The sequence below is a fragment of the Chrysemys picta genome, chromosome 19 (assembly GCF_011386835.1).
Source record: "Chrysemys picta bellii isolate R12L10 chromosome 19, ASM1138683v2, whole genome shotgun sequence".
NCBI classification, from domain to species: Eukaryota; Metazoa; Chordata; order Testudines; family Emydidae; genus Chrysemys; species Chrysemys picta.
In genome coordinates, this window is record NC_088809.1 from 690,398 (window position 1) to 714,021 (window position 23,624).

The window sequence follows — 23,624 nt, forward strand, 5'->3', positions numbered from 1 at the left end:
AGGATGTAGAATTTATTTATTTAGATTCTGGGATCTAGAATTGCATTTTAATCTTACAAACAAAATCCATCTTTTTTGAGTTGTTACAGAGCGTCCAAGAATTCATGTTAATTATGGAGAACAGCTCAGTCATATAGAACAGTGATTAGCGGAGTAAACTAATAGTGGTGGGGTCCAAGAATCATTTAGCAGCTCATCTTAATCTATCTTTTTCTAATTTGCTGCATAAATTTTACTTCAGTGGGTTGGGCTCCTAAGCAAAATATCATTGCAAGGGTGTTGTATTCTGTTCTCAAACTTGAGAGAGTGAATATGTGATTTATGTTCCAGAGATATATTCACACTTTCTCACTTGTGATTGCACTGGTTTGTGTGAGATGATTAACTGGGCAGGCCTTAGATCTATGCAGGACCAGTGGCCTGAATGGATTGATTGCAGTTAGCTATGATGGACATCTTTTCAGGGCTGCATATGCTGGTTGTTTTAGGGTTTTTCTTCTGTTTTTTGCAGCTTTCATGTTGGCTACACAGCTGAATTCTCTAATTGAAGAGGAGCGCTTGTCTGCCCACTGTATCTGCCAGGTTAACAGATACATTGTTAACAGCCTGAAAGATGGAAGGTATTCATGTATATTTAGATATGTGCACACAAATGCATCTGACTAGTGGATGCTGCTGCATGTCACATAAATGATGAGAGGTCAAGTGTTGTTGTTCTGAGATTATTAATAGGTGTATCCATTGGGGTGTGTATGGTGCATGAGGGAGGAGGCATGTGTTTCTCCTGACACATCACGTAATCGTGATGGCTGTTTAAGGGTGGCAGAGATAAAAGTTGCTGTACCTGGCTGCAATGTGCTTAATTGCAGATATTAATATCTGTGTAGTAATTAAATGTAAATAACTGGATAATACTCATCCAACTGCATAATCGTGAATTAATTCAGTCACTGAAAATTACCTGCTGAGGGTGAGGGTGTGAATGAGGACATGCCCTGGTGATTGTTTTTATATTAAGATGGTAAAGTACTTGAACTTGCTATTGCAAATTAAGGTAGGGTAACAAACCTTCAAGATTGTGTACATGCATGAATGTGTAACTGTGTTAACTTTTGCTGTCACTCTCTTTCTCCCTAATCCACCTTTTCTATTTGACACTCTCTTGTATTTAGTTTTATGCCATTTGGGGCAGAGTTGTAAGGAATGTAGCACATTTTATGTGCTCCTACAATAATGTTGACGGTATCACTATATATCAACATCATGTGCATCATTCAGATGGCTATCTACTCTTCTTGATTAAGTGTTGTATTGTTTCAGTCTACACCACTTCTACCTGCATTGGTTAAATCTCTGGTTGATAATGGAATGTTTCTTTTTGACAGTGCCTCCCCAGGAAATCTGCCTTCTGTAGTGATTACAGTGCCTGTGTGTATGCAAAAGACTCATTTATAGCCTAGGGCTATATAGTGTCCAGGAAGATGTCAAGAGTCTTTACTGTTGCTTGCTTTGTGTTTGTAGGAGAGTGATTATATTGATGGATTTAGATGTTCTGAAAACAGCTGATGTGGTTGGTGCAAATATTGGCAATCCAGTACCATACAATGAAGGTAAGGAACTTCCTACAGACAATAGAATTGTTTAAGAGACTCGCTATCATGCTGGTTTTCAGCTGGTTACTCTGTTTTTGGTGAAAAAATAAGGACACTCGTTTAATTGTCTTGTGCCTGGAGTCGTGATTTCCAGTTCTCCAATGTCACTTGTACCTGTGTAGCTTAGAGTTTTGTATCGTGGCTATCACCACAATATCTAAGCCCAGGCCAAATGGGTTAGTTCCTGCTTCCATGTGTTATGGGGAAGTATCAGACCAGCTGATTGTCACACCTTAGTGACTTTCTATATAGCTCTCAAGTATAATATTGCCTAAATAATTCCATTCTGATTCTTTTTTATCTGCTTGTAATTGTCAGCTTTCAGGCAGACATTTTCCAAGCCACTCTCCTTGAGGTTGTGTTTGGAAAATGGATCAAAAAGTTCAGCTTTCTTAATGAAAGTTGGGTGGTGGGTGGAAAATATATTTCTAATAGGGCTTTAAACAAGATTAAAAGGGGCAGGAGACAAAAGCCCAAAGGTAAGTGTAAAAAGAAATGACCTTAACAGAAGACTAGCTGTTGTGGGGGGAGACATGGAAACTTACGATAGGGTCATAGGAGCAACAAGAGGGAAATTAGTGAGGAAATCTGCTTGACAACTAATTGACTATTCACAAATGTAAGGGCCATGGGGAATAAACATAAATAACTGGAAGTCTTAGTCCATGAGCTAAATTATGACTTAATTGGTGTCACAGAGACTTGTTGAGAAGTCTCATGACTGGAATATTGGTATTAAGGGTATAGCTTGTTCAGGAAGGGCAGGCAGGATAAAAAGGGAAGAGGTGTTGCATTAAACCTCAAGAATATATACACTTGTTCTGAGGAAATGAGAGGCCAGACCAGTTGAAAGTCTCTGAGTAAAGATAAAGGAGTAAAAAATAAATAAATAAGGGTGACATCATGGTAGGGGTCTACAATAGATCACCAAATCAGGAAGAGGAGCGGATGAGGCATTTCTAGAACAAATAACAGAAATATCCGAAACACAAGACATGACACTGATGGGGAGCTTCTACTATCCAGACATCTTTTGAAAAAGTAATACAGCAAAACATAAGATTGCTAATAAATTCTTGGAATGTATTGAGGACAGTTTTTTATTTCAGAAAGTGGAGGAAGTAACCGGGGCACAGACTTGATTCTGGCCAACAGGGAGGAATTGGTAGTGAGTCTCAAGGTGGAACGCAGTGTGGATGAAAGTGATCATGAAATGATCATTTCATGAGTCCAAGGAAGGAAGGCATGAGATCAACAGAATAAGGACAATGGACTTTGTAACAGGGTTGGCACCCAGCTCTCACGAGCGCCTCTTCTGGTCAGATGTGATCCTGCTGTTTCTTGGTTTGTGGTAACGGGGTAGCATCCACTTCTCACAAGCGCCCCCTTCTGGTCAATGGTTTCTTTGGCAGGTCTTTAGTGACAGCCCTCCGGCTGAGTCTCTCACACTGTCTGTAGGTGGAATAGAACAAACAACCCCCTTCTGGGATATACTGTCTTTATCTTCTGCCAAGGCTTCCTCCCTGGAGACACTGCCCTCTGTAACAGTCCAACAGGGCCCATCACGGTACCCTCGCTCGGTCTGGCTAGGTTCTGGGCTCAGTCTTTGCTTGGCCCCTGTAGCTTGCCATGATCTCCTCCTTAGCTCCCTCAGTCTTCGGCAGCCTTCCCTGGGCTCAGTCTTGCTCACACTGAGCTGTCTGTTGTCCTGCTGCTCTTCCAGCCAGCCAGGAACCAGCTCCAGGAAGTAACTGACGGCTCTGCTTGTTCTGCTGCTGCTTTTTATATGGCCTTCCTGGTCCCTCTGGCTGCTTCCCCTGGAGCCACTCTAGGCTGCCTAGAGGATTTCTCCTCTGCTCTTCTCTGGGGCGGGGTGAGGTGGGGCCTCTGGACCTAGTCCACCCCATCACCCCAGTAATTAAGGAAATCCTCTGCAAACACTTGGAAGGTGGTAAGGTGATAAGGAATAGCCAAAGAACAAATCATGTCAAACTAATCTTGTGGATGTGGTATACCTAGACTTTAGTAAGGCATTTGATACGATCTCGCATGAGATTCTTATCGATAAACTAGGCCTCAGCTGGAGTATTTTGTCCAGTTCTGGGCACTGCATTTCAAGAAAGATGTGGAGAAATTGGAGAGGGTGCAGAGAAGAGCAACAAGAATGATTAAAGGTCTAGAGAACATGACCTAGGAAGGAAGGCCAAAAGAATTGGGCTTGTTTAGTTTGGAAAAGGGAAGACTGAAAGGGGACATGATAGCATTTTTCAGGTATCTAAAAGAGTGTCATAAGGAGGTGGGAGAAAACTTGTTCATCTTAGCCTCTAAGGATAGAACAAGAAGCAATGGGCTTAAACTGTAGCAAGGGAGGTTTAGGTTGGACATTAGGAAAAAGTTCCTAACTGTCAGGGTGGTTAAACATTGGAATAAACTGCCTAGGGAGGTTGTGGAATCTCCATCTCTGGAGATATTTAAGAGTAGGTTAGATAAATGTCTATCGAGTGGTCTAGACAGTATTTGGTCCTGCCATGAGGGCAGGGGACTGGACTCGATGACCCCTCGAGGTCCCTTCCAGTCCTAGAGTCTATGAATCTATGAATCGCAGACTTTAACAAACTCAGAGAACTGGCAGATAAGGTCCCATGGGAAGAATATCTCAGGGGAAAAGTTCAGGAGAGCTGCCAGGTACTCAAGGAGATATTAAAGGCACAACTGCAAACTATCCTGATAGAAAGGAAAGATAGGAAGAATAGAAGGAGGGTTAATATTGCTCTATCAGGAGCTCTTTAATGACCTGAAAATCTGAAAGGAATCTTACAAAAAGTGGAGATATGGACAAATTGTTAAGGAGGAGTATAAAAGACTAGCACAAGCATGTAAGGACAACATCTGAAAGGCTAAGGCACAAAATGAGATACACCTACCAAGAACATAAAAAGCAATAAAAAGAGGATCTTTGAATATATTGGGAGCAAGAAAAAAAAAAAAAGGGTTGGCTTCTACTTAGTGCGGAAGGAGGAGTAATAACTGAAAACCTCAAGAAGGCTTAGGTGTTTAATGCTTCACTCTTCACTAAAAAGGTTAAGGTGACCAGATGCTCAACACAACTTATATTAGCAAAAGGGGAAGAAATGTAAGCCAAAATATGGAAAGAACAGATAGGTTGGATATATTCAAGTCATCGGGGCCTGATGAAATTCATCCTGGGATACTTAAGGAACTAGCTGAAGCAATCTTGGAACCATTAGCAGTTACCTGTGTGAACTCATGGAGGACAGGTCAGGTTCCATTGGATTGTAGAAGGGCAAACATGTTACCTCCCTTTAAAAAGGGGAACAAGGAGTACTTGGGGGAATTAGAGACCAGTCAGCCTAACTTCGATACCAGATATTGAAACAAATTATTAAGCAATTAATTTATAAGCACTTAGAGGACAACAGGATTATAGAGAATAGCCGGCATGTATTTGTCAAGAACATAGCATGCCAGATTAATCTAATTTCTTACTTGATAGGGTTACTGGCCTGTCAGTAGATGTGATATATCTTGATTTTAGTAAGGCTTTTGACAGTTCGACATGCCATTCTCATAAACAAATTTGGTTTAGATGAAATTGCTATAAGGTGGGTGCCCAACAGGCTGAGAGACCATACACAGAGAGTAGTTATCAGTGGTTTCCTATCAAACTAGAAGTATCTGGTGAGGTCCAACAGGGGTTTGTCCTGGGTTCAGTACCAGTCAATATTTTCATTAATGACTTTGGTAATGGAGTGGAGAGCATGCTTATAAAATTTGTAGATGACATCAACCTGGGAGAGATTGGAAGCACTGGGAAGAGAGAATAAGAATTCAAAAAGACCTCAACAAATTGGAGAACTGGCCTGAATTCAACAAGATGAAATTCAGTAAACATAAGTGCATAGTACTACACTACACTTGCGAGTTACAGCGCATTAAAGGAGCCCCAGGTGCACTAGCTCACTACCCGTCCACACTGGCAAGGCACGTAGAGCGCTCTGACTCCACAGCTACAGCGCTGCTGGTACTCCACCTCGGCGAGTAGAATAACGTTTGATGTCCCCCCGCTGGAGCACCCCAGTGTCAGTGTGAACGAGGTGTTGCATTACTGTGCTCTGATCAGCCTCCGGAAACGTACCATAATCCCCTTAAGTCAAGTGGCCACTCTTGTCATTGTTTTGGATATGCCCTTTGAGAGCTCCGTTTGACAGCTGGCATGCTTATCTGCTCCGAGACAAAGGTCTGTTCTACACTACGGGGTTAGGTCAATTTTAGCTGCGCTAGATCGATTTAAAAATGACCGCGTCCACACAACCAACCCCGTTCCGTCGACCTAAAGGGCTCTTAAAATCGACTTCTGTACTCCTCCCCGGCGAGGCGAGTAGTACTTAAATCAACCTTGCTGGGTTGAATTTGGGGTAGTGTGGACGCAAATCGACGTTATTGGCTTCTGGGAGCTATCCCAGAGTGCTCCATTGTGACCGCTCTGGACAGCACTTTGAAGTTCGATGCACTAGTCAGGTACACAGGAAAAGCCCTGGGAACTTTTGAATTTCATTTCCTGTTTGGTCAGCATGGCGAGCTCAGCAGCACAGATGACCATGCAGTCCCAGAATCACAAACGAGCTCCAGCATGGACCGAAAGGGAGACACTGGATCTGATTGCTGTATGGGGAGAAGAATCTGTGCAGGCAGAACTCTGATCTAAAAGAAGAAATGCTGATCTATTTGCCAAAATCTCACAGGGCATGTTTGACAGAGACTACACCAAGGACACACAGCAGTGCCGCGTGAAAGTTAAGGAGCTCAGGCAAGCCTACCAAAAGACAAAGAAGGCAAACGGTTGCTCCGGGTCAGAGCCCCAGGCATGCCGCTTCTATGAACAGCTGCATGCCATTCTAGGGGGGGACCCTACTACTATCCCACCACTGTCCGTGGACACCTGCAAGGCAGGGAGTCTCACGAAATATGGAGGAGGATTTTGTGGATGAGGAGGAGGAGAATGCGCTTCAGGCAAGCAGTGAATCTGTTCTCCCCGGCAGCCAGGAACTTTTCATCACCCTGGAGCCAATACCCTCCCAAGGCGGGATCCCCGACCCTAAAGCCGGAGAAGGCACCTCTGGTGAGTGCACATTTGTAACTACAATAAAGGGTTCAAAAGCAATAGTGTTCATGGTCACCTGGTTGAAATAGGGAAATTTTTGTAAGGGAACAGTAAAGGGACCCTGTTCATGCTGGGCTGTTTACGCTTGGCTAAAAGGGATCATCCCAAAGAATAGCCACGTGGTGGGGGCAAATGGACATGCTGAAGCGTCTGTTGTGGCAGCAAACAGACATGATGAAACGTGTGTTGGAGCTGCAGGAAAGCCAACAAGAGCACAGACCCCTACAGCATCCACTGTATAACCGCCAGCCCTCCTCCCCATGTTCCATAGCCTCCTCACCCAGATGCCCAAGAACTCAGGGGGAGGCTCCGGGCACCCAGCTACTCCACTCCAGAGGATGGCCCAAGCAACAGAAGACTGTCATTCAAGCAGTTTGTTTGATTTTTAGCATGGCTACAATAATGTGGCCTTGTCCTTCCCTCCTCCCCCACCCCACCCGGGCTACCTTGTCCGTTATCTAATTTTTAAAAAAAAATTAATAAAGAAAGAATGCATGGTTTCAAAACAATAGCTACTTTATTTAGAAGGGGGGAGGGTGGTTGGCTTACAGGGAATTAAAATCAACAAAGAGGGCGGGTTTGCATCAAGGAGAAAGACACACAACTGTCACACCAAAGCCTGGCTAGTCATGAAACTGGTTTTCAAAGCCGCTCTGATGTGCAGCGCGCCTAGCTGTGCTCTTCTAATCGTCCTGGTGTCCGGCTGCTCAAAATCGGACGCCAGGTGATTTGCCTCAACCTCCCACCCCGCCATAAACGTTTCCCCCTTACTCTCTCAGATATGGAGCACACAGCAAGCAGCAATAACAATGGGAATGTTGGTTGCGCTGAGGTCTGACCTAGTCAGCAAACAGCACCAGCGTGCTTTTAAACGTCCAAAGGCACATTCTACCACCATTCTGCACTTGCTCATCCTATAGTGGAACTGCTCCTTACTACTGTCCAGGCTGCCTGTGTAAGGCTTCATGAGCCATGGGAGCAAGGGGTAGGTTGGGACCCCCAAGGATAACTATTGGCATTTCAACATCCCCAACGGTAATTTTGTGGTCTGGGAAATAAGTCCCTTCTTGCAGCTGCTCGAACAGCCTGGAGTTCCTGAATATGTGAGCGTCATGCACCTTTCCTGGCCATCCCACATTGATGTCGGTGAAACGTCCCTTGTGATCCACCAGTGCTTGCAGCATCATTGAGAAGTACTCCTTGCAGTTTATGTACTTGTTGGCAAGGTGGTCCAGTGCCAAGATGGGGATATGCGTTCCGTCTATCGCCTCACCACAGTTAGGGAACCCCATTGCAGCAAAGCCATCCACTATGACCTGCACATTTCCCAGAGTCACTACCCTTGATAACAGAACGCCAATGATTGCATTGGCTACTTGGATCACAGCAGCCCCCAGAGTAGACTTGCCCACTCCAAATTGATTCCAGACTGACCAGTAGCAGTCAGGCGTTGCAAGCTTCCACAGGGCTATCGCCACTCGCTTCTCAACTGTCAGGGCAGCTCTCATCTTGGTATTCCTGCGCTTCAGGGTGGGGGAAAGCAACTCACAGAGTTCCAGGAAAGTGGCCTTAGCATGCAAAAGTTTCGCAACCACTGTGAATCATCCCATACCTGCAACACTATGCAGTCCCACCAGTCTGTGCTTGTTTGCCTGGCCCAGAATTGGCGTTCCACTGTATCAACCAGCTCCACTGCTGCCATGATGTTCCAATTGTCACAGTCCGTGCTTTCAGGAACGTCTGTGTCCATTGTCCTCATCAAAATCCTCCTTGTGCTAGCATCTCTTAACCCGGTTCTGCATATACTCCAGGACAATGTGCGAGATGTTTACAATGCTCACAACAGCAGCGGTGATGGTGAGCTGAGCAGGCTCCATGCTTGCCGTAGTATGGTGTCTGCAGAAGAGCAGAGTTGCAGCGGAAGCGGTGGATGACGACGGTTAGCAGTCCTACTGCACCGTCTGCTGACAGCAGCACCCAGGACACAACAGCAGTGGTGACGCTGAGCTGAGCGGGCTCCATGCTTGCTCTGGTATGGCATCCGCATGGAAAAAAGGCGCGAAACGATTGTCTGACATTGCTTTCACGGAGGGAGGGGCGACTGACGACATGTACCCAAAACCACCCGTGACAATGTTTTTGCCCCATCAGGCATTGGGAGCTTAACCCAGAATTCCAATGGGCTGCGGGAACTGTGGGATAGCTACCCACAGTGCACCGCTCTGTAAGTCAGTGCTAGCCACGGTAGTGAGGACGCACTCCGCCGACTTAATGCGCTTAGTGTGGTCATACGCAATCGACTGTATAAAATTGATTTCTAAAAATCGACGTCTATAAAATCAACCAAATTTCGTAGTGTAGACATACACAAAGCAACCATTACTGTGGAATGCTATGTGTGTGTGAGAGAGAGAGAGAGAGGCTGGGGGAGGAGGGGGAGGTCTGCTGCTGTCTGAACTTATAAGACAGCATGCTGACATGCTCTCAGCCCCCCCAAAACCCACTTTCTTCCCCCCACATACACACAACACACTCCCTGTCATACTCCACCCCACCCACCCCTATTTGAAAAGCGCATTGCAGCCACTTGCATGCTGGGATAGCTACCACAATGCACTGCTCTCTGGTTGTTGCAAGAGCTGCTAATGTGGCCACGCCAGTGCGCTGTCAGCTGTCAGTGTGGACAGACTACAGCGCTTTCCCTACTGTGATCTACGAAGGCTGGTTTAACTCAAAGCGCTCTATATCTGCAAGTGTAGCCATGCCCTTAGGAAGAAAAAACTAAATGCACAACTACAAAATGGGGAAATAACTGGCTATCTGGTAGTACTGCTGAAAAGGATCTGGGGGTATAGTGGATCACAAATTGAATGAGTCAACAATGTGATGCAGTTGTGAAAAAGGGCTAATAACATTCTGTGGTATATTAATAGGAGTGTTGTGTGTAAGACACGGGAGGTAATTGTCCCACTCTGCTCAGCAATGGTGAGGCCTTTAGAGTACTGTGTCCAGTTCTGGGCACCACATGTTAAGAAATATGTCAAGTATCAGGGGATAGCCATGTTAGTCTGTATCCACAAAAACAGCAAGGAGTCCAGTGGCACCTTAAAGACTAACAGATTTATTTGGGCATAAGCTTTCGTGGGTAAAAAACCTCACTTCTTCAGATGCATGACCCATCCACTCCCAGTCTATTCAAGCCTAATTTAATGGTGTCCAGTTTGCAAATGAATTCCAATTCTGCAGTAGTAGTAGTAGTAGTAGTAATGAGAAACTGCAGAATTGGAATTCATTTGCAAACTGGACACCATTAAATTAGGCTTGAATAAAGACGGGGAGTGGATGGGTCATTACACAAAGTAAAAACTATTTCCCCATGCTAATTTTTCCCCTACTGCTACACCTTCTTGTCAACTGTTTGAAATGGGCCATCCTGATTATCACTACAAAAGTTTTTTCTCTCCTGCTGATTATAGCCCACCTTAATTGATTAGTCTCCTTAAAATTGGTATGGCAACACCCATTTGTTCAAGTTCTCTGTGTATATATCTTCCTACTGTATTTTCCACTGCATGCATCCGATGAAGTGGGTTTTAGCCCACGAAAGCTTATGCCCAAATAAATTTGTTAGCCTATAAGGTGCCACAAGTACTCCTCATTCTTTTTGCTGATACAGACTAACATGGCTACCACTCTGAAACCTGTCAGGTAACAATATAATCCATTTTCATTGTTGCTGTCTCCACCTTCTGATTTGGGAAAAGAACAGACTTGGGTGTGGTAGAGTAGCAGGACTGACAACACTGACTGGTAAACTGCCAGGCGGACCAGAAATCTAACTGAAAAATTGGAGCAGAAATCCTACTTAATGCTGCTGTGTAGAACCATCTTTTTCGATCACTGTTACTTCCATTGTTACTTTTGGGGGAGAAATGCATGCACTAAACAACAAGAGCTTGTTCTTGTGACAGCCATGAAGTTAATCCCAATTTTAAATGTTGTGGTTAACCGTAGCTCTAGACTAGTGTCTTCTGAAAATTTACTGAACAGACTGTTTTATGTGCATGTGTGATTTTCTTTCCAATTGCTTGTCTGATGCAATAGTATATTTCTTGTTAGCTAGGTGTCTGTTTCAGAGTTGTCATTATTCTTTACTGTTGCTTAGAAGCAGCTTGTCATTTCAAATATTTCTCAGATGCATTTTCAGTTGCAGATTATTCTGAATGTGCAAGTTTTGAAATTATTTTCTGTAGTAGTCTGGCTTAGGTTTTAAATTTACATAAAAGTGATTGTAATAGGAACAGAAATCAACACAGACTGAGCAGTTCTTGCATTGTTAAAATTACTGGAGGATTTTTGCCGTTTGTGTTTCTTATTTGAATTTACAGCTAGTCAGATCACTAAAGCTGTTGGCATTTGGTCTGTTGTCAGAGCAGTGTTAAAGGTTCAGGAGCAAGGCCAAAGCACTGATACATTCTGCAGATTAGAGATTCTCAAATTTTTTCATAGTGTGGACTAAGGATGTAAAAAATTAAACGGATAACCGGTAAGTGTTAGTTTTACTGTTAACCCACCCTAACTGTTAAGCCTATTGGGGAGTCTGGAGTTGAACTTCAAGCTACTAACCTGAGTTAAAAGCCAAGTTGCAGTGTTTTCACTGTTGTTTTAAATTGAACGAACACACTTTTTTTGCAGTTAAGACACGTACATAGACTAGTTTTCTGTAATGAAGAGTCAGTCCCTTTTTTAGGGTGCTCCCAAGTGGCCGTTGTCAATATACTGACAACCCTCTCCAAGGTGGTCAGAGGCTGTGATGATCCACCTGACTTCCTGTGAATCCCAGTACTGTGGCTCAAGTTGGTCAGCAATGTATTCAGACTTTATTGTGGTGGTTGCTATAATGTGGAGCCCATCATCCTTCATTTAGTGTTTCCATATTTTTTAATTTAGAAAATATGGAGACACTAAGGTGTATCTCATAGGTTTCTTTATGGTTAGTGTTGAGTCTCGATTTACCTTCACACAGCACCCTTTTCTCTGCATTTTAAGGAGTTTTATTAAATTGTTATATTTTAGCTCTGACGTTGTGCAGTGGTGCAGATCCTACTGCTGAAAGCTGTCAGAAGCTTAAGAACGTAAGAACGGCCACACTGGGTCAGACCAAAGGTCCATCTAGCCCAGTAGCCTGTCTTCCGACAGTGGCCAGTGCCAGGTGCCCCAGAGGGAATGAACAGAACAGGTCATCATCAAGTGATCCATCCCCTGTCACTCATTCCCAGCTTCTGGCAAACAGAGGCTAGGGACACCATTCCTGCCCATCCTTGCTAATAGCCATTGATGGACCTATCCTCCATGAACTTATCTAGTTCTTTTTTGAACCCTGTTATGGTCTTGGCCTTCACAACATCCCCTGGCAAAGTGTTCCACAGGTTGACTGTGCGTTGTCTGAAGAAATACTTCCTTTTATTTGTTTTAAACCTGCTGCCTATTAATTTCATTTGGTGACTCCTAGTTCTTGTGTTATGAGAAGTAAACAACACTTCCTTATCTACTTTCTCTACACCAGTCATGATTTTATAGACTTCAATCATATCTCCCTTTAGCCGTCTCTTTTCCAAGCTGAAAAGTCCCAGTCTTATTAATCTCTCCTCATACGGAAGCCGTTCCATACCCCTAATCATTTTTGTTGCCCTTTTCTGAACCTTTTCCAATTCCAGTATATCTTTTGTGAGATGGGGCAACCACATCTGCACACAGTATTCAAGATGTGGGTGTACCATGGATTTATATAGAGGCAACATGATATTTTCTGTCCTATTATCTATCCTTTCCTTAATTATTCTCAGTATTCTGGTTTGCTTTTTTGACCTCCGCTGCACATTGAGTGGATGTTTTCAGAGACAACAATGACTCCAGGATCTCTTTCTTGTGTGGTAACAGTTAATTTTGACCTCATCATTTTATATATGACCAGATTAGGGATAGCCCTGATATTTGGGGCTTTGTTTTATATAGGCACCTATTACTCCCCACCCCGTCCCGATTTTTCACACTTGCTATCTGGTTAACCTATTTTATATTTATAGTTGGGATTATGCTTTCCAGTGTGCATTACTTTGAATTTATTAATATTAAATTTCATCTGCCATTTTGTTGCCCAGTCACCCAGTTTTGAGAAATTCTTTAATAGTATCCCTTTAAATAATTGTCAACCCTGAATTCTTTCTAAGTAGTAATAGAAAGTGGTTGCTTGTGAAAAGAGATCTGGTTGAGATCACCATATGCTATGGCTCTTCTCAGGATGGTTTGCTGTTGTCTTGTAACACATTTGAATGTTAGTGGGTATTCTATGCCATGGGGCTCTTGTGAAAACAAGATTACATCCCATTGTGACACCATGGGTATGTCGCTGCCTCATTTTCCCTTAGTGAGCTTTCCCTAAGTTCAGATGCTTGCATACAGTGAACAGTGCCCCTCCAGGGATCTAGTTTATTTAATCAACCACCAAACATGCTATGTAAACAAGCCACCACCTGCTTTAAGACCCAGGGCTTCTCTTCTGCCAGGAGCTGTGCAGTCTTTCCCGTGCTAACTCAGGGTTTCTCCCATGCCTTCCTGCCTGAAGAGCTTTGTAGACTTTCTCCTCTGGAATTTGTGTTCTGTGGCTGGTTCCTCTCTCTGGGAGCTTCTGCTCTCCAGGAACACACCACTGAGAGTAGCTTTCCTATCGAGCTCCCCGAGGAGCATCCTCTCGGTTCTGGGCTCCTGCCTGAGGCCCATAAGCCGAAGCCCAGGTGTTCCTTATATACCCGTTCATAAGCCGAATCTTTTTGGTTACGGCAAACCGCAGCCACTGGGAGTTGAGGGGCTCTGTGTCTGTGAACGCTCCAGGTAAACAAAACGTCCCGACCTGCTGACGGGCTGGGAGCCAAAGTTTGCCAACCCCTGAAATACAGGGTCGGCTTATGAAAGGGTCATATTTTTTGCTATTTTGCTATTTTTACCTAACCATCTCGGGGGGTCGGCTTATAAACAAATGGGCTAATGAGCAAGTATATATGGTAATTAACTGCTGCCCAGCTGTTTATCCAATTAACCATCCATAGGTAGATCATAGCTCATTCTTTTCAGTGGAGCCTGTCATAGGGAGGCTGGGTGCCTGACTCCACAGAGGGCCAGCCCCTGTGACAGGCATCCTAAAGGCAGTTTTAATTACTTGGGTCCCCATAAAGCAGTTGCTGTGAGAGATCTGGTTGAGATCCATATGTGCTGTGGCATTTCTCAGGTCAATATAGCCATGGTGCTCAGGGGTATGGGAAAAAGTTCACACCCCCTGAACAGCATAGCTATGGTGATGTTAACCTCTAAGATGAGTGCAGCTCGGTTGATGGAATAATGCTTCCGTCGACCTAGCTACCATGGCTTGGGATTTTGGAGTTTCTATAGTGATGGGAAAAACCCCTGCCATTGCTGTAGGACGCACCTGCACTACAGCGGCATATCTATGGCACCATAGCGGTGCTGCTCTAGTGCCCATAGTGTAGACATAGCCTCAGGGTGTCTTGCTATTGTCTTGTAACACATTTGAATGTCAAAGGGTGTTATGTGCTATGGGGCTCTTGTGAAAACAAGGTTACCTCTCAAAAAGGCACCCGAAGGCAGTTTTCATTACTCTGATGTCCAGTCCATTGCACTATAAGTAGTCTTTTCTCCTCTGATTAACAGGACAGGGGCACCAGCAGCAACGTTCCTCAGCTCCAGCAGCCAGCCCAACACACAGCAAACCACAGCAGCAGAATGGAAATTCAGCAGTAGGTAAGACACTTCTCATTCAGCATGTTTAACTATTAGCTCGCAATACTGAATTGAATTATGAGTCTGAATTTGTTTAGGACTGGAAAGTCAACCCAACTAGAGAATCCTATAAGAGCAGAGAATGGAGGCAGCTTCAGGGCACCACTTCAAAGTGCCTAGAAAAGAGAGGGCAAGAAGTTGTTCTAAACCAGGAAATTAAAAGTATATAGCAACAGACAAACAGTAAATGACTCTTCATTCACTTACTGTCCCTGAGAGAATGCTGTCCTAGAATCTTTGGAATCTGTTTCTACAGTGAAAAGGGACTACTGCCTTTAAAATATTTGAACCCTTTTCTGTGGGAAGAATGAGGAGTCCATCTTAAAACACATGAAAGAAATTTGGTAAAAATTCTGGACCTCATTTGGGAAGTGGCATATGTTGCACATTCTTCCTGATTGATGGCTTTTGGTTTAGGCCTCGTCTACACTGCTACTTTATAGTGCTGCAACTTTCTCATGCAGGGGTGTGACACCTCCCCCCACCCCCCCCACCCCCCAGAGCGCTGAAGTTTCAGCGCTGTAAAGTGGCAGTGTAGACAGTGCACCAGCGCTGGGAGCTGTTCCCCTCGTGGAGTCACGGCACCACCCCCTCGTGCTGCCGTGACTACACAGGCACGTTAAAGCACTGCCACGGCTGTGCTTTAACATTGCTAGTGAGGACGTGCCCTTAGTTGAAACTACATTGTGCCCTCTAGACAACTAAACAGATTGTAGTTCCAAACTGATTGAAAGGGTATGTCCGTGCTAAGCCATTGAAGCAGAATGGTTAGGTGTTATAGGGATGAGATTAAATTTAAACTGCCTCTATAAATACTAGTTTTTGGTGAGGGCTTTAAATTGGCATATAAGTTGTCTGTCTAGCTGCAGATTTATTTTTCAAGCAAAAAGGTTTTAATCCAAGTCTGAGTTATGAGTAAGATTTGGGACCTGTCTTAGACTTTTTTGGCCAAATTGCACTGTTTGAGAAGCATTTTGAAATAGATACGAGAATTTTGAAGCCTGCTTACTAAGACAAAAGTGAAAATGACTCCTACCTTTCTTTACCCCTTACCTTACTTAAACGTATTTGTTTATTTTACATTTATAGGAGCATAAATAGGCTTAGTAACTGTGTGTTTGAGTTCTCCAGGGAGATGCAGGACTGTAGCTAAACTTGCCATATCTTATTGGTGCTGGTTTGTCCTTGCTGATTAATCTGTGGACACTTAGCTGATGATTCTAACTGAACATCCTTGGAGACTTGCCCAGAGCTGCCATTCTTAGTTCATTTACTGTTTAATAGTCATAAAAGACTGAAGCATTTCTCTTCTGAAACAGTTTGCAGTGACAGACTTGTTTGTGACTCAAGAGTAGAAGTGCTTTAAAACAGTGAATAACTTCTTTAAAAACATACTGTTCTGTGCTTCTGTACCCTGGTGACTGGAGCCTTATAAATGCCTACATGCATTCCTACAGGGGGAGGGATGGCTCTGTGGTTTCAGCATTGGCCTGCTAAACCCAGGGTTGTGAGTTCAATCCTTGAGAGGGCCACTTAGGGATCTGGGGCAAAATCAGTACTTGGTCCTGCTAGTGAAGGCAGGGGGCTGGACTCAATGACCTTTTGAGGTCCCTTCCAGTTCTATGAGATAGGATATCTCCATTAATTTATTTAATTTAATTTATTTATTTTCTACTTGCTTATGTGCATCATCTTCCTGTAGCCTAGTGAGAACTTCTGTTGCAGATTAAGTGAGTGGTGCCTGGCTTGGCACTGCCACTTGAAATTAATCTTTGTCTATACATAGAAAATAAAAGTGCAAGATAATTTTGTTTGAGTTCTATATAACTGAATTTATGCTTGTTTTTTTTAGGCCCCACTACTACTAAGTACCTTGGTCCCTCAAAGCAGTTTGGTAAAGCAGGTGGTACTAGCTTCTTGAGCACCCCTGGTGGATCACAGTCCAAAGTGGTACCAATTGCCAGTCTGAACCCATACCAATCCAAGTGAGTTACTCTACCAGCCAGGTTCAAAGAATAATGCATGCATGAAGGAATGATGCTCAGAGTAAATTTCTGCTTGCTCAGAAGAAACATCAGTCTTTTAAGTCTGCCAAAAATTCTTTAATTTCTCTTGGATACAGTGTCAGTTACCTCAACACAGCTGGTACTAACGGTATTTTTTTGATTACCCCATGTGCTAGGAACTCTGATAGTCTGAGATTAGGCTCTGGATCACCTTGTAAAGTTGGTTCCAGAGTCTGTTTGCTCTGCTAACACCTTGACCTGTTACTATGGTATATTGCCTGAAAATCAATTGACATGTTCTACCAGAGGTTTCCTTTTGGTAGCCTATTGATCTGCTCTGCCATAAACTTATTCGTCCTGGCTTCAGGAGAAATGATGTCCTGTTTTAAGAGAATATGGATATAAGTATTTTGGGAACATCAGTAGTTAAACTATACAAACTGATGCACTCTACCCCATATTTTATCAACTGTTTGAACCTGAAAATTGGACTCCTGTGAGGTTCTAATATATGGTCTTTCAGTACAGGTATATTGTTGTACCAAGAATGCTTAATATAGAAGCGTGAAGGATTAGAGGGTTGATTCTAGGAGAATTGTTTAGTACTTTATCACGCTATATGCCTTAAAAGTGACTTTGTTTTCTTAAATGTTGTTGCTTCTCTATAATTTCTGTTTTAATGGCATAGATAGTATACCCTTTACACAGACAAGTAGACTCACTGAGATACAGTGGAGAATCCTAGGTTCTGAATTAACATCTTAAGAACTTAAAGTCTGTGAAATTTGTAAGACTCCACTCCATTCTAAAAAAGGACATTGGAGTACTAATTCTTACTGTCTTGTTTCCAGATGGACCATTTGTGCTCGTGTTACCCAAAAAGGCCAGGTTCGCACATGGAGCAACTCCCGTGGTGAAGGAAAGCTGTTCTCTATAGAGCTGGTTGATGAAAGTGTAAGTTCTGTGGTGGGGGATCCAAGATACTACAGTGATGGGAGCCATAGAAGTACCTAGATAGGAGCAGAGGAGTTCTTGAGATGTCTTTTATGTAAATGAGAGAAGGAAGAACAAAGGAAATAGTTGGTAGATTTGTTATAGAGAATTGCATTCTCTGAGGTGTTAATGTACTTGATAGTCCCACATTCATTTGCTCAGAGTCTTTACAGCTGTGTAAAATGAGACCCTAAATACAGTTGTTTGCCTCTTTTGTTAACCCGGTCTAACATGTGGTATGTGGCCAAAAATGGTGGTGGCATCAGAATCTGGTATCTACGCAGACAGATAATATCTCTGGTTTGTGGCACTCCCCATTAGTTTGGCAGATGAATCCCATTGCTATTGCTAGGACTTTACATACATAATACAAGGAATAAGACACGGAATTTAAAAGAGCATTTTGAAATAGAAACTCATTTTAATTGGGAAATCAGAATGTATAAAAATGTAATACAGGGAACTTCCATTTCAGGTTTGTTTTGAGGAGTGAAGTCTGGTGGATCTAAGTCTGCTCTTGAGGCTTGTTACCCAAATCTCTTGATTAAACTATTTTGTTACACAGCAGCTTGTTTGTTTGTATGAGATTATTTTTAGTACCAAATGTGTGGTTCATAATTGGACACATCTTCATCAGCCTTTTATTTCACCTCTGTATGCTGTCAGCATTTTGACTGACAGATTTTATTTTAATTTTTAATATTTCTATTGCATAAATATCTTAACTAGTGGAATTCTAGCTCTGCCATTAATTGTCACTCAGGGAAGAGCTTGTCACAACACACATTGCTGTACTGATCAGATGTGATGTCATCCTCTAATTTGTGAAGCTAAATGCTATATCTAAAATGATGTATTGCCTAATCTGTAAAATGACACAATTAATGCAAGGTTCAGGCATATCTGTTCAGAGCCACACTTCTTTACTACAACGTGATGACATACTGCACTCACCACTACATCTCATTCTTTCTGGAGTTTCTTATATGGGGTTGTTAAAACATGGAGATGAAATCAGATGGTCAAACAAAGGATTTATCATCCTAGTTATAGCTAAATATGTATGGAAAATGTGGTTGTTTCTTCCGTGCCTGGAGCGACCCCTACAGAGCATTCCACATCTGTAGAAATGGTGCCACTTTTATATTGGAAAGATTTTGTGTGCTGAATTTTAGTTCTAACTGGCTTTTGCATTTTCCTGCAGGGTGAAATTAGAGCTACTGCTTTCAATGATCAAGTGGACAAGTTCTTTCCCCTCATTGAATTGAACAAGGTACAGTATTATTTATTTTATAAACAGATACGAGCCAAAGAGAAGTGTTCATAGAGTATATAGGGTTGTTTAATGTGAATGTAAGCCATTTGCAGCATTTCAGTGCAGGTGTATCCTATGTTTCATCACTTCTCCTTCTCCTGTAGGTGTATTACTTCACCAAAGGCCATCTGAAGACGGCTAACAAGCAGTACACAGCTGTGAAAAATGACTATGAGATCACATTCCATAATGAGACTTCTGTTGTACCCTGTGAGGATGCTCAGCACCTTCCTTCGGTTCAGTTTGAGTTTGTGCCCATCTCTGACTTGGAGAACACATGCAAAGACTCAATTGTCGGTGAGTCCGTATCGCAAGATGGGGAGCCATGAGGCTTAAAATTAGTCTTCTTGTACCAAATACTTGAGCAGATGAAGAAACCTATAGTGCTATGCGATTGATATGTTCTCTGTTAGAATTGACACTCAGGTACTGCAGTGGTAGGTATCCCCTAGAAACGCCTGAGGTAGTTACTTTTGCTCGTCTCGCTACTAGGAGCTTTAGAGATGGATGTCCAAGTTCAAAGCAATATAGAGATTAGAGAACATGTTGCACGAGTTTATCACTTCTAAAATGTCCAAACATGTTTGGGTTGCCAAATGAAAATGACTTTGGTGTCCTCATGATAGTTTCTAGCAGATGCTTGTCTGCATAATAGCCACTTTACAATCCCTTGCCCAAGAGAGCCTCGTACTGGAACAGAAAGTGGTGCTGCAAGGTGAGAATGAAGTCCATTTTATAAAGTGGTAGGAGAGAAGATTGCACAAAGTCTTAATCTACTTGGTACGGTGAGTCCTTTACTTTCATGAACGCTAAATTCATGAACAAAATAGTATTGCAAAGATGGAATGGATTTTTCTTTCACTAACAGCCTTTCTACTTTAATATACAGGGTTCCCAGGTTTTAGACTTTTAGAATTTTAATAGTGATTTAGAATCTCACAATGTAATCTGATGCTACCTATGTGTGATTTCTTCCCATGCAGTCTTTGCTCATCTGCCCCAGCCATGACCTTCAAGTAATTCTGACTGAATTATGCCTATTTTTCAGACATAATTGGAGTCTGTAAGAGCTATGAAGACATCTCTAAAATTACAGTAAAATCTAGCAATAGGGAGGTGTCCAAGAGGAATGTGCATTTGATGGATACATCTGGGAAGATGGTGACAGCTACTCTGTGGGGAGATGAGGTAAGTGCCCTGTTACCTGTTCTGAGCTTTCAGATATATAAAAAGAAGAATGGGTATGGTATGTCACCTGAGGCAGGTAATAGTCCTGGGCTAAGGGAGGGGATGCATCTCAGTATTGAGGGCGAAAGATTTAGTTTGGCTTCACTCTGATCTGACATTGTTAGCCTTTCTCCAAAATAACTTTATACTGTGGCCGATCTGGTGTAGTTTGAGCAACACTGTGCATCATGGCTGTCAGGGTCTGAAGATAAACAGGCTTCTAATTCAGAAAGCCAGTGTCCGCATTAGCTCCAGGTGAGTTGCTGCTTGATCAAGGAAGAGCTCTATGACCAAAGGTATCCAGCAGGGTTAAGGTTTATTTGTAGGGCGGGGTCCTTCGAACCCTGACTAAAACCAGTGCTTGTCTAGGGTTGCGAGGAGGGAGTCAACCTCAAAAAGCTAGCAGGAATAAAGAGCCAATGAATATATTTGAACTGGGATTTGGGGGACATGAGCTCAATTTTGAGCATTGCCATAAATATCTGATGTAGCCTTGAACAAGTCACTTTGTTGTTTTCTAGCGATGTGGTGGGCTCTTGTTGATCTGTGCCTCAGTTTCCTGTCTGTAAAATGGGTATGATTCTGATCCACCTGACAAGGATTCTTAGAGGCTAGATGTTCATAAGTCACACAGCTTCTCTGATGGAAGGTGCCACAGAAGAGCTAAATGTTAACTCCATGCAAATAGCCATTTTGTACAGCTATAAACATTATGAATTGAAACTGTTTTCTGCCACAGACTGGAGAGGGTGAGCAAGCTGATAGGGAGGAGAGGGGCACAATATGGGTAGTGAATGGCCAGTCTGCTGCTGCAGGCGGAGATCTGTGACCTGTGTGATCTGGCTGGATTCCTTGAATATAAGCACTCACTCTCTTCAATCCTGGTCTTGTATTGCAATTTGTTTGCACGGCTGAATATTGGGGTTGGTGGGGTGGATTGATTTTTAAATCATCAATTTTAATCATGATTTAAATCAGCAAGCAGGAAATCTTGGTTTAAATTATCAATCTTAGTTGTGTTTTGCATTTATACTTTTTAGTTATTGTCATAAAAAAGTTGATTCTGATTGGTTGGTAATAATTATAGCATGTTGATTTGTAACTAAATATAGCCTCTACTCTAAATTTTGTGCTTCTTTTTGCTACCCAGGAAGATGCACTTTACCGATACACAATTCTATAGTTTGTTACATTTATTCAGATTTTTATATTTTTATATTTTTTATTACTATTGCTGGTGAACAATGTATTTACTAGATTAATGTTTTTTTTTTTTTTTTACTTGTGCTTTGTGTAAGCTCTCTGGATGGAAATTCAATTTCAATTAAAAATTTGCATCATTTTAATTTTTTATTAGTTAAAAATATGTGCTGGATGCTGCTGCGGGTGGAGAGTGCTGGAGGGAGTCCTCTCTCCCCTCCGTAACCCCGGAGCACCAAATCCCTCACTGCCTGCACCCCAACCCTCTGCCCCAGCCCTAAGCCCCCTTCCATGTCCAAACCCCGCGGCCCCACCCCCACCACATGAATTTTGATACGAGCACCAATATGAAAGTGATGTGTCACACATCACCTCCATTTTGTGCACATAAAATTCATTCCACACATGGGTGGGAAAAATTAGAAGGAACACTGATAGGTGCTATATTTCCTCTTGTCCAATCCCCTAGGACCTCACCCATCCTCCATGAGTTCTTGAAGATAAGCACTAAAGGTCCTGAGATAGCTTTAGCTAGTTCTTTAAGTACCCTAGGGTGAATTTAGATGGATTCAAATTAACAAGGCTTGATTAATTATCTAAATGGTCTTTAACCTGTTTTTTCCCTATTCTAATGTGTGTTCCGTCCCCGTGGTTGTTCATATTGATTGTGAGAAGCATTTATCTGTAGCTAGTGAACTGAAGTGATTCTTTATGGTCACCATGCTCTTCAAGATTTTGGAAATAGTAGATTTCATTCTCTTGCAGTGGCACCGGAACTGCGGGGGCCCAGGAGAGCCAAAGCCCTTTCACTTTTTGCCAGGGCGGACCCCACCCCATTCCCCTCCTCTTCCCCCCCGAGGCTCCACCCCCCTGACCAGACCAGCTTGGAGCCTGGGCAGTTGTGGGAGCTGTGCAGACACTCAACCTGCCTGTGGTGCGGGGGGGCTCAGAGCAGCTCCCAGCCCGCCACCTCTCACGTTCCCCTCCTGGCCCAGGGCAGGGTACAGGTGGAGGGTTTGCAACTCCACTCTGGCTTACCCCAGCTGCCCATGTCGCTCTGGCTGGGGTGGGAGGCCTTGGAGCTGCTGCCCAGCCATGGTAAGAGCTGGGAGGGCAGCTTGGGGAGCCGTGGACCCTCCACCTGCCCTGGGTGGAGGGCCCAGGGGGCGGGACATGGACAGGGGGCTGCTCTCGGCGGGGCCCCCTCACCACAGGTAGGTGGAGGGTCGGCCGCGGCTGCCCACACACCACTTATCGTGGCCGGGCTGTGGCTCCGAGGCCCTGGCTGGAGCCGGGTCAAGGAGAGTTGCACAGGCAGCTGTGGTGAGCTTGGGTCCCTCCACCTGCCCAGGGCGGGGACACGGGCAGGTGGCTGCTTTTGCCCCCACTCCATGAGGGGGGTGGGGGCAGGACCTCCAGGGGAAGGGGGTGGGGCCCCTGGCCCGCCCACCCACTTACTTTTGGGAAGACTCAGATGCCCTTGTCTTCTTGCACTTAATTTTTATTCATAGATTGGAAAAAGAAAGCAAGTTTTCCTGCTTTAACTCACAACTGGTTTCTTAACTTTTAATGAACTAGTCATTGAACTAAACTAATTGAACAAACTGATGTGAAGATGATGTTCCCTCCGCACCTGCAGAAGAGGTTACTGTTGTCAAAAGCCTTGTTTACCGCTTCAACCAACTCTAGTTCCTGGTGCTTAGTCAATGACTTTCACCAGTTCAATTGTTTGACTTTCCTTAAAACTTGCCAGCAAACATGCACTGCTTATTATTTTTATATTTAATTTAAATTATTTAAATTGATTATAACATAGGGTGTCTGTTTTAAATTTAATTGTAAATAGGTTTTATTTAAGAATAAACCTGTATTTGATTTAAATTAAAAAATCTGATTTAATTTTTTTACAATAGTTAAAAAAAAAAAATCTGTTATCCACCCACAAGGGTGAGTATGTGAAAGAATGTTTCACGATCTCTTTGAGTATGGTGGATGTGACCAATACCATTGCCAACTCTAGTCTCAATCTTTCAGCTTCTCCCCTTGTGTTCACCCGTCACAACATGATAACATGACTTCCTGGGAGTTGTCCTTTGTCTGAGGGCTCTAGGTTCTAGAAACTTCTTAATCTCTAAAGAGAGGTGCTGAAGGGTATGGGCAATGTCTCTTCTCTTCTCTTGGGCGATGTCTCTGTG

At 43.3% G+C, this 23,624-nt stretch overlaps 1 protein-coding gene across 2 annotated transcripts in view; it reads left to right on the top strand.

The window, feature by feature from the left end:
- Positions 1-23,624, top strand: part of RPA1 (replication protein A1) — a 45,440-nt gene that overhangs the window by 4,639 nt on the left and 17,177 nt on the right. For both annotated transcript variants that reach the window (XM_005298280.4, XM_024105971.3), the window contains exons 4-11: positions 512-620; positions 1,522-1,610; positions 14,560-14,649; positions 16,541-16,673; positions 17,546-17,648; positions 18,892-18,960; positions 19,107-19,299; positions 20,051-20,190. In XM_005298280.4, the coding sequence (XP_005298337.1) occupies positions 512-620; positions 1,522-1,610; positions 14,560-14,649; positions 16,541-16,673; positions 17,546-17,648; positions 18,892-18,960; positions 19,107-19,299; positions 20,051-20,190 (926 nt within the window). The remainder of the gene's footprint in view (positions 1-511; positions 621-1,521; positions 1,611-14,559; positions 14,650-16,540; positions 16,674-17,545; positions 17,649-18,891; positions 18,961-19,106; positions 19,300-20,050; positions 20,191-23,624) is intronic.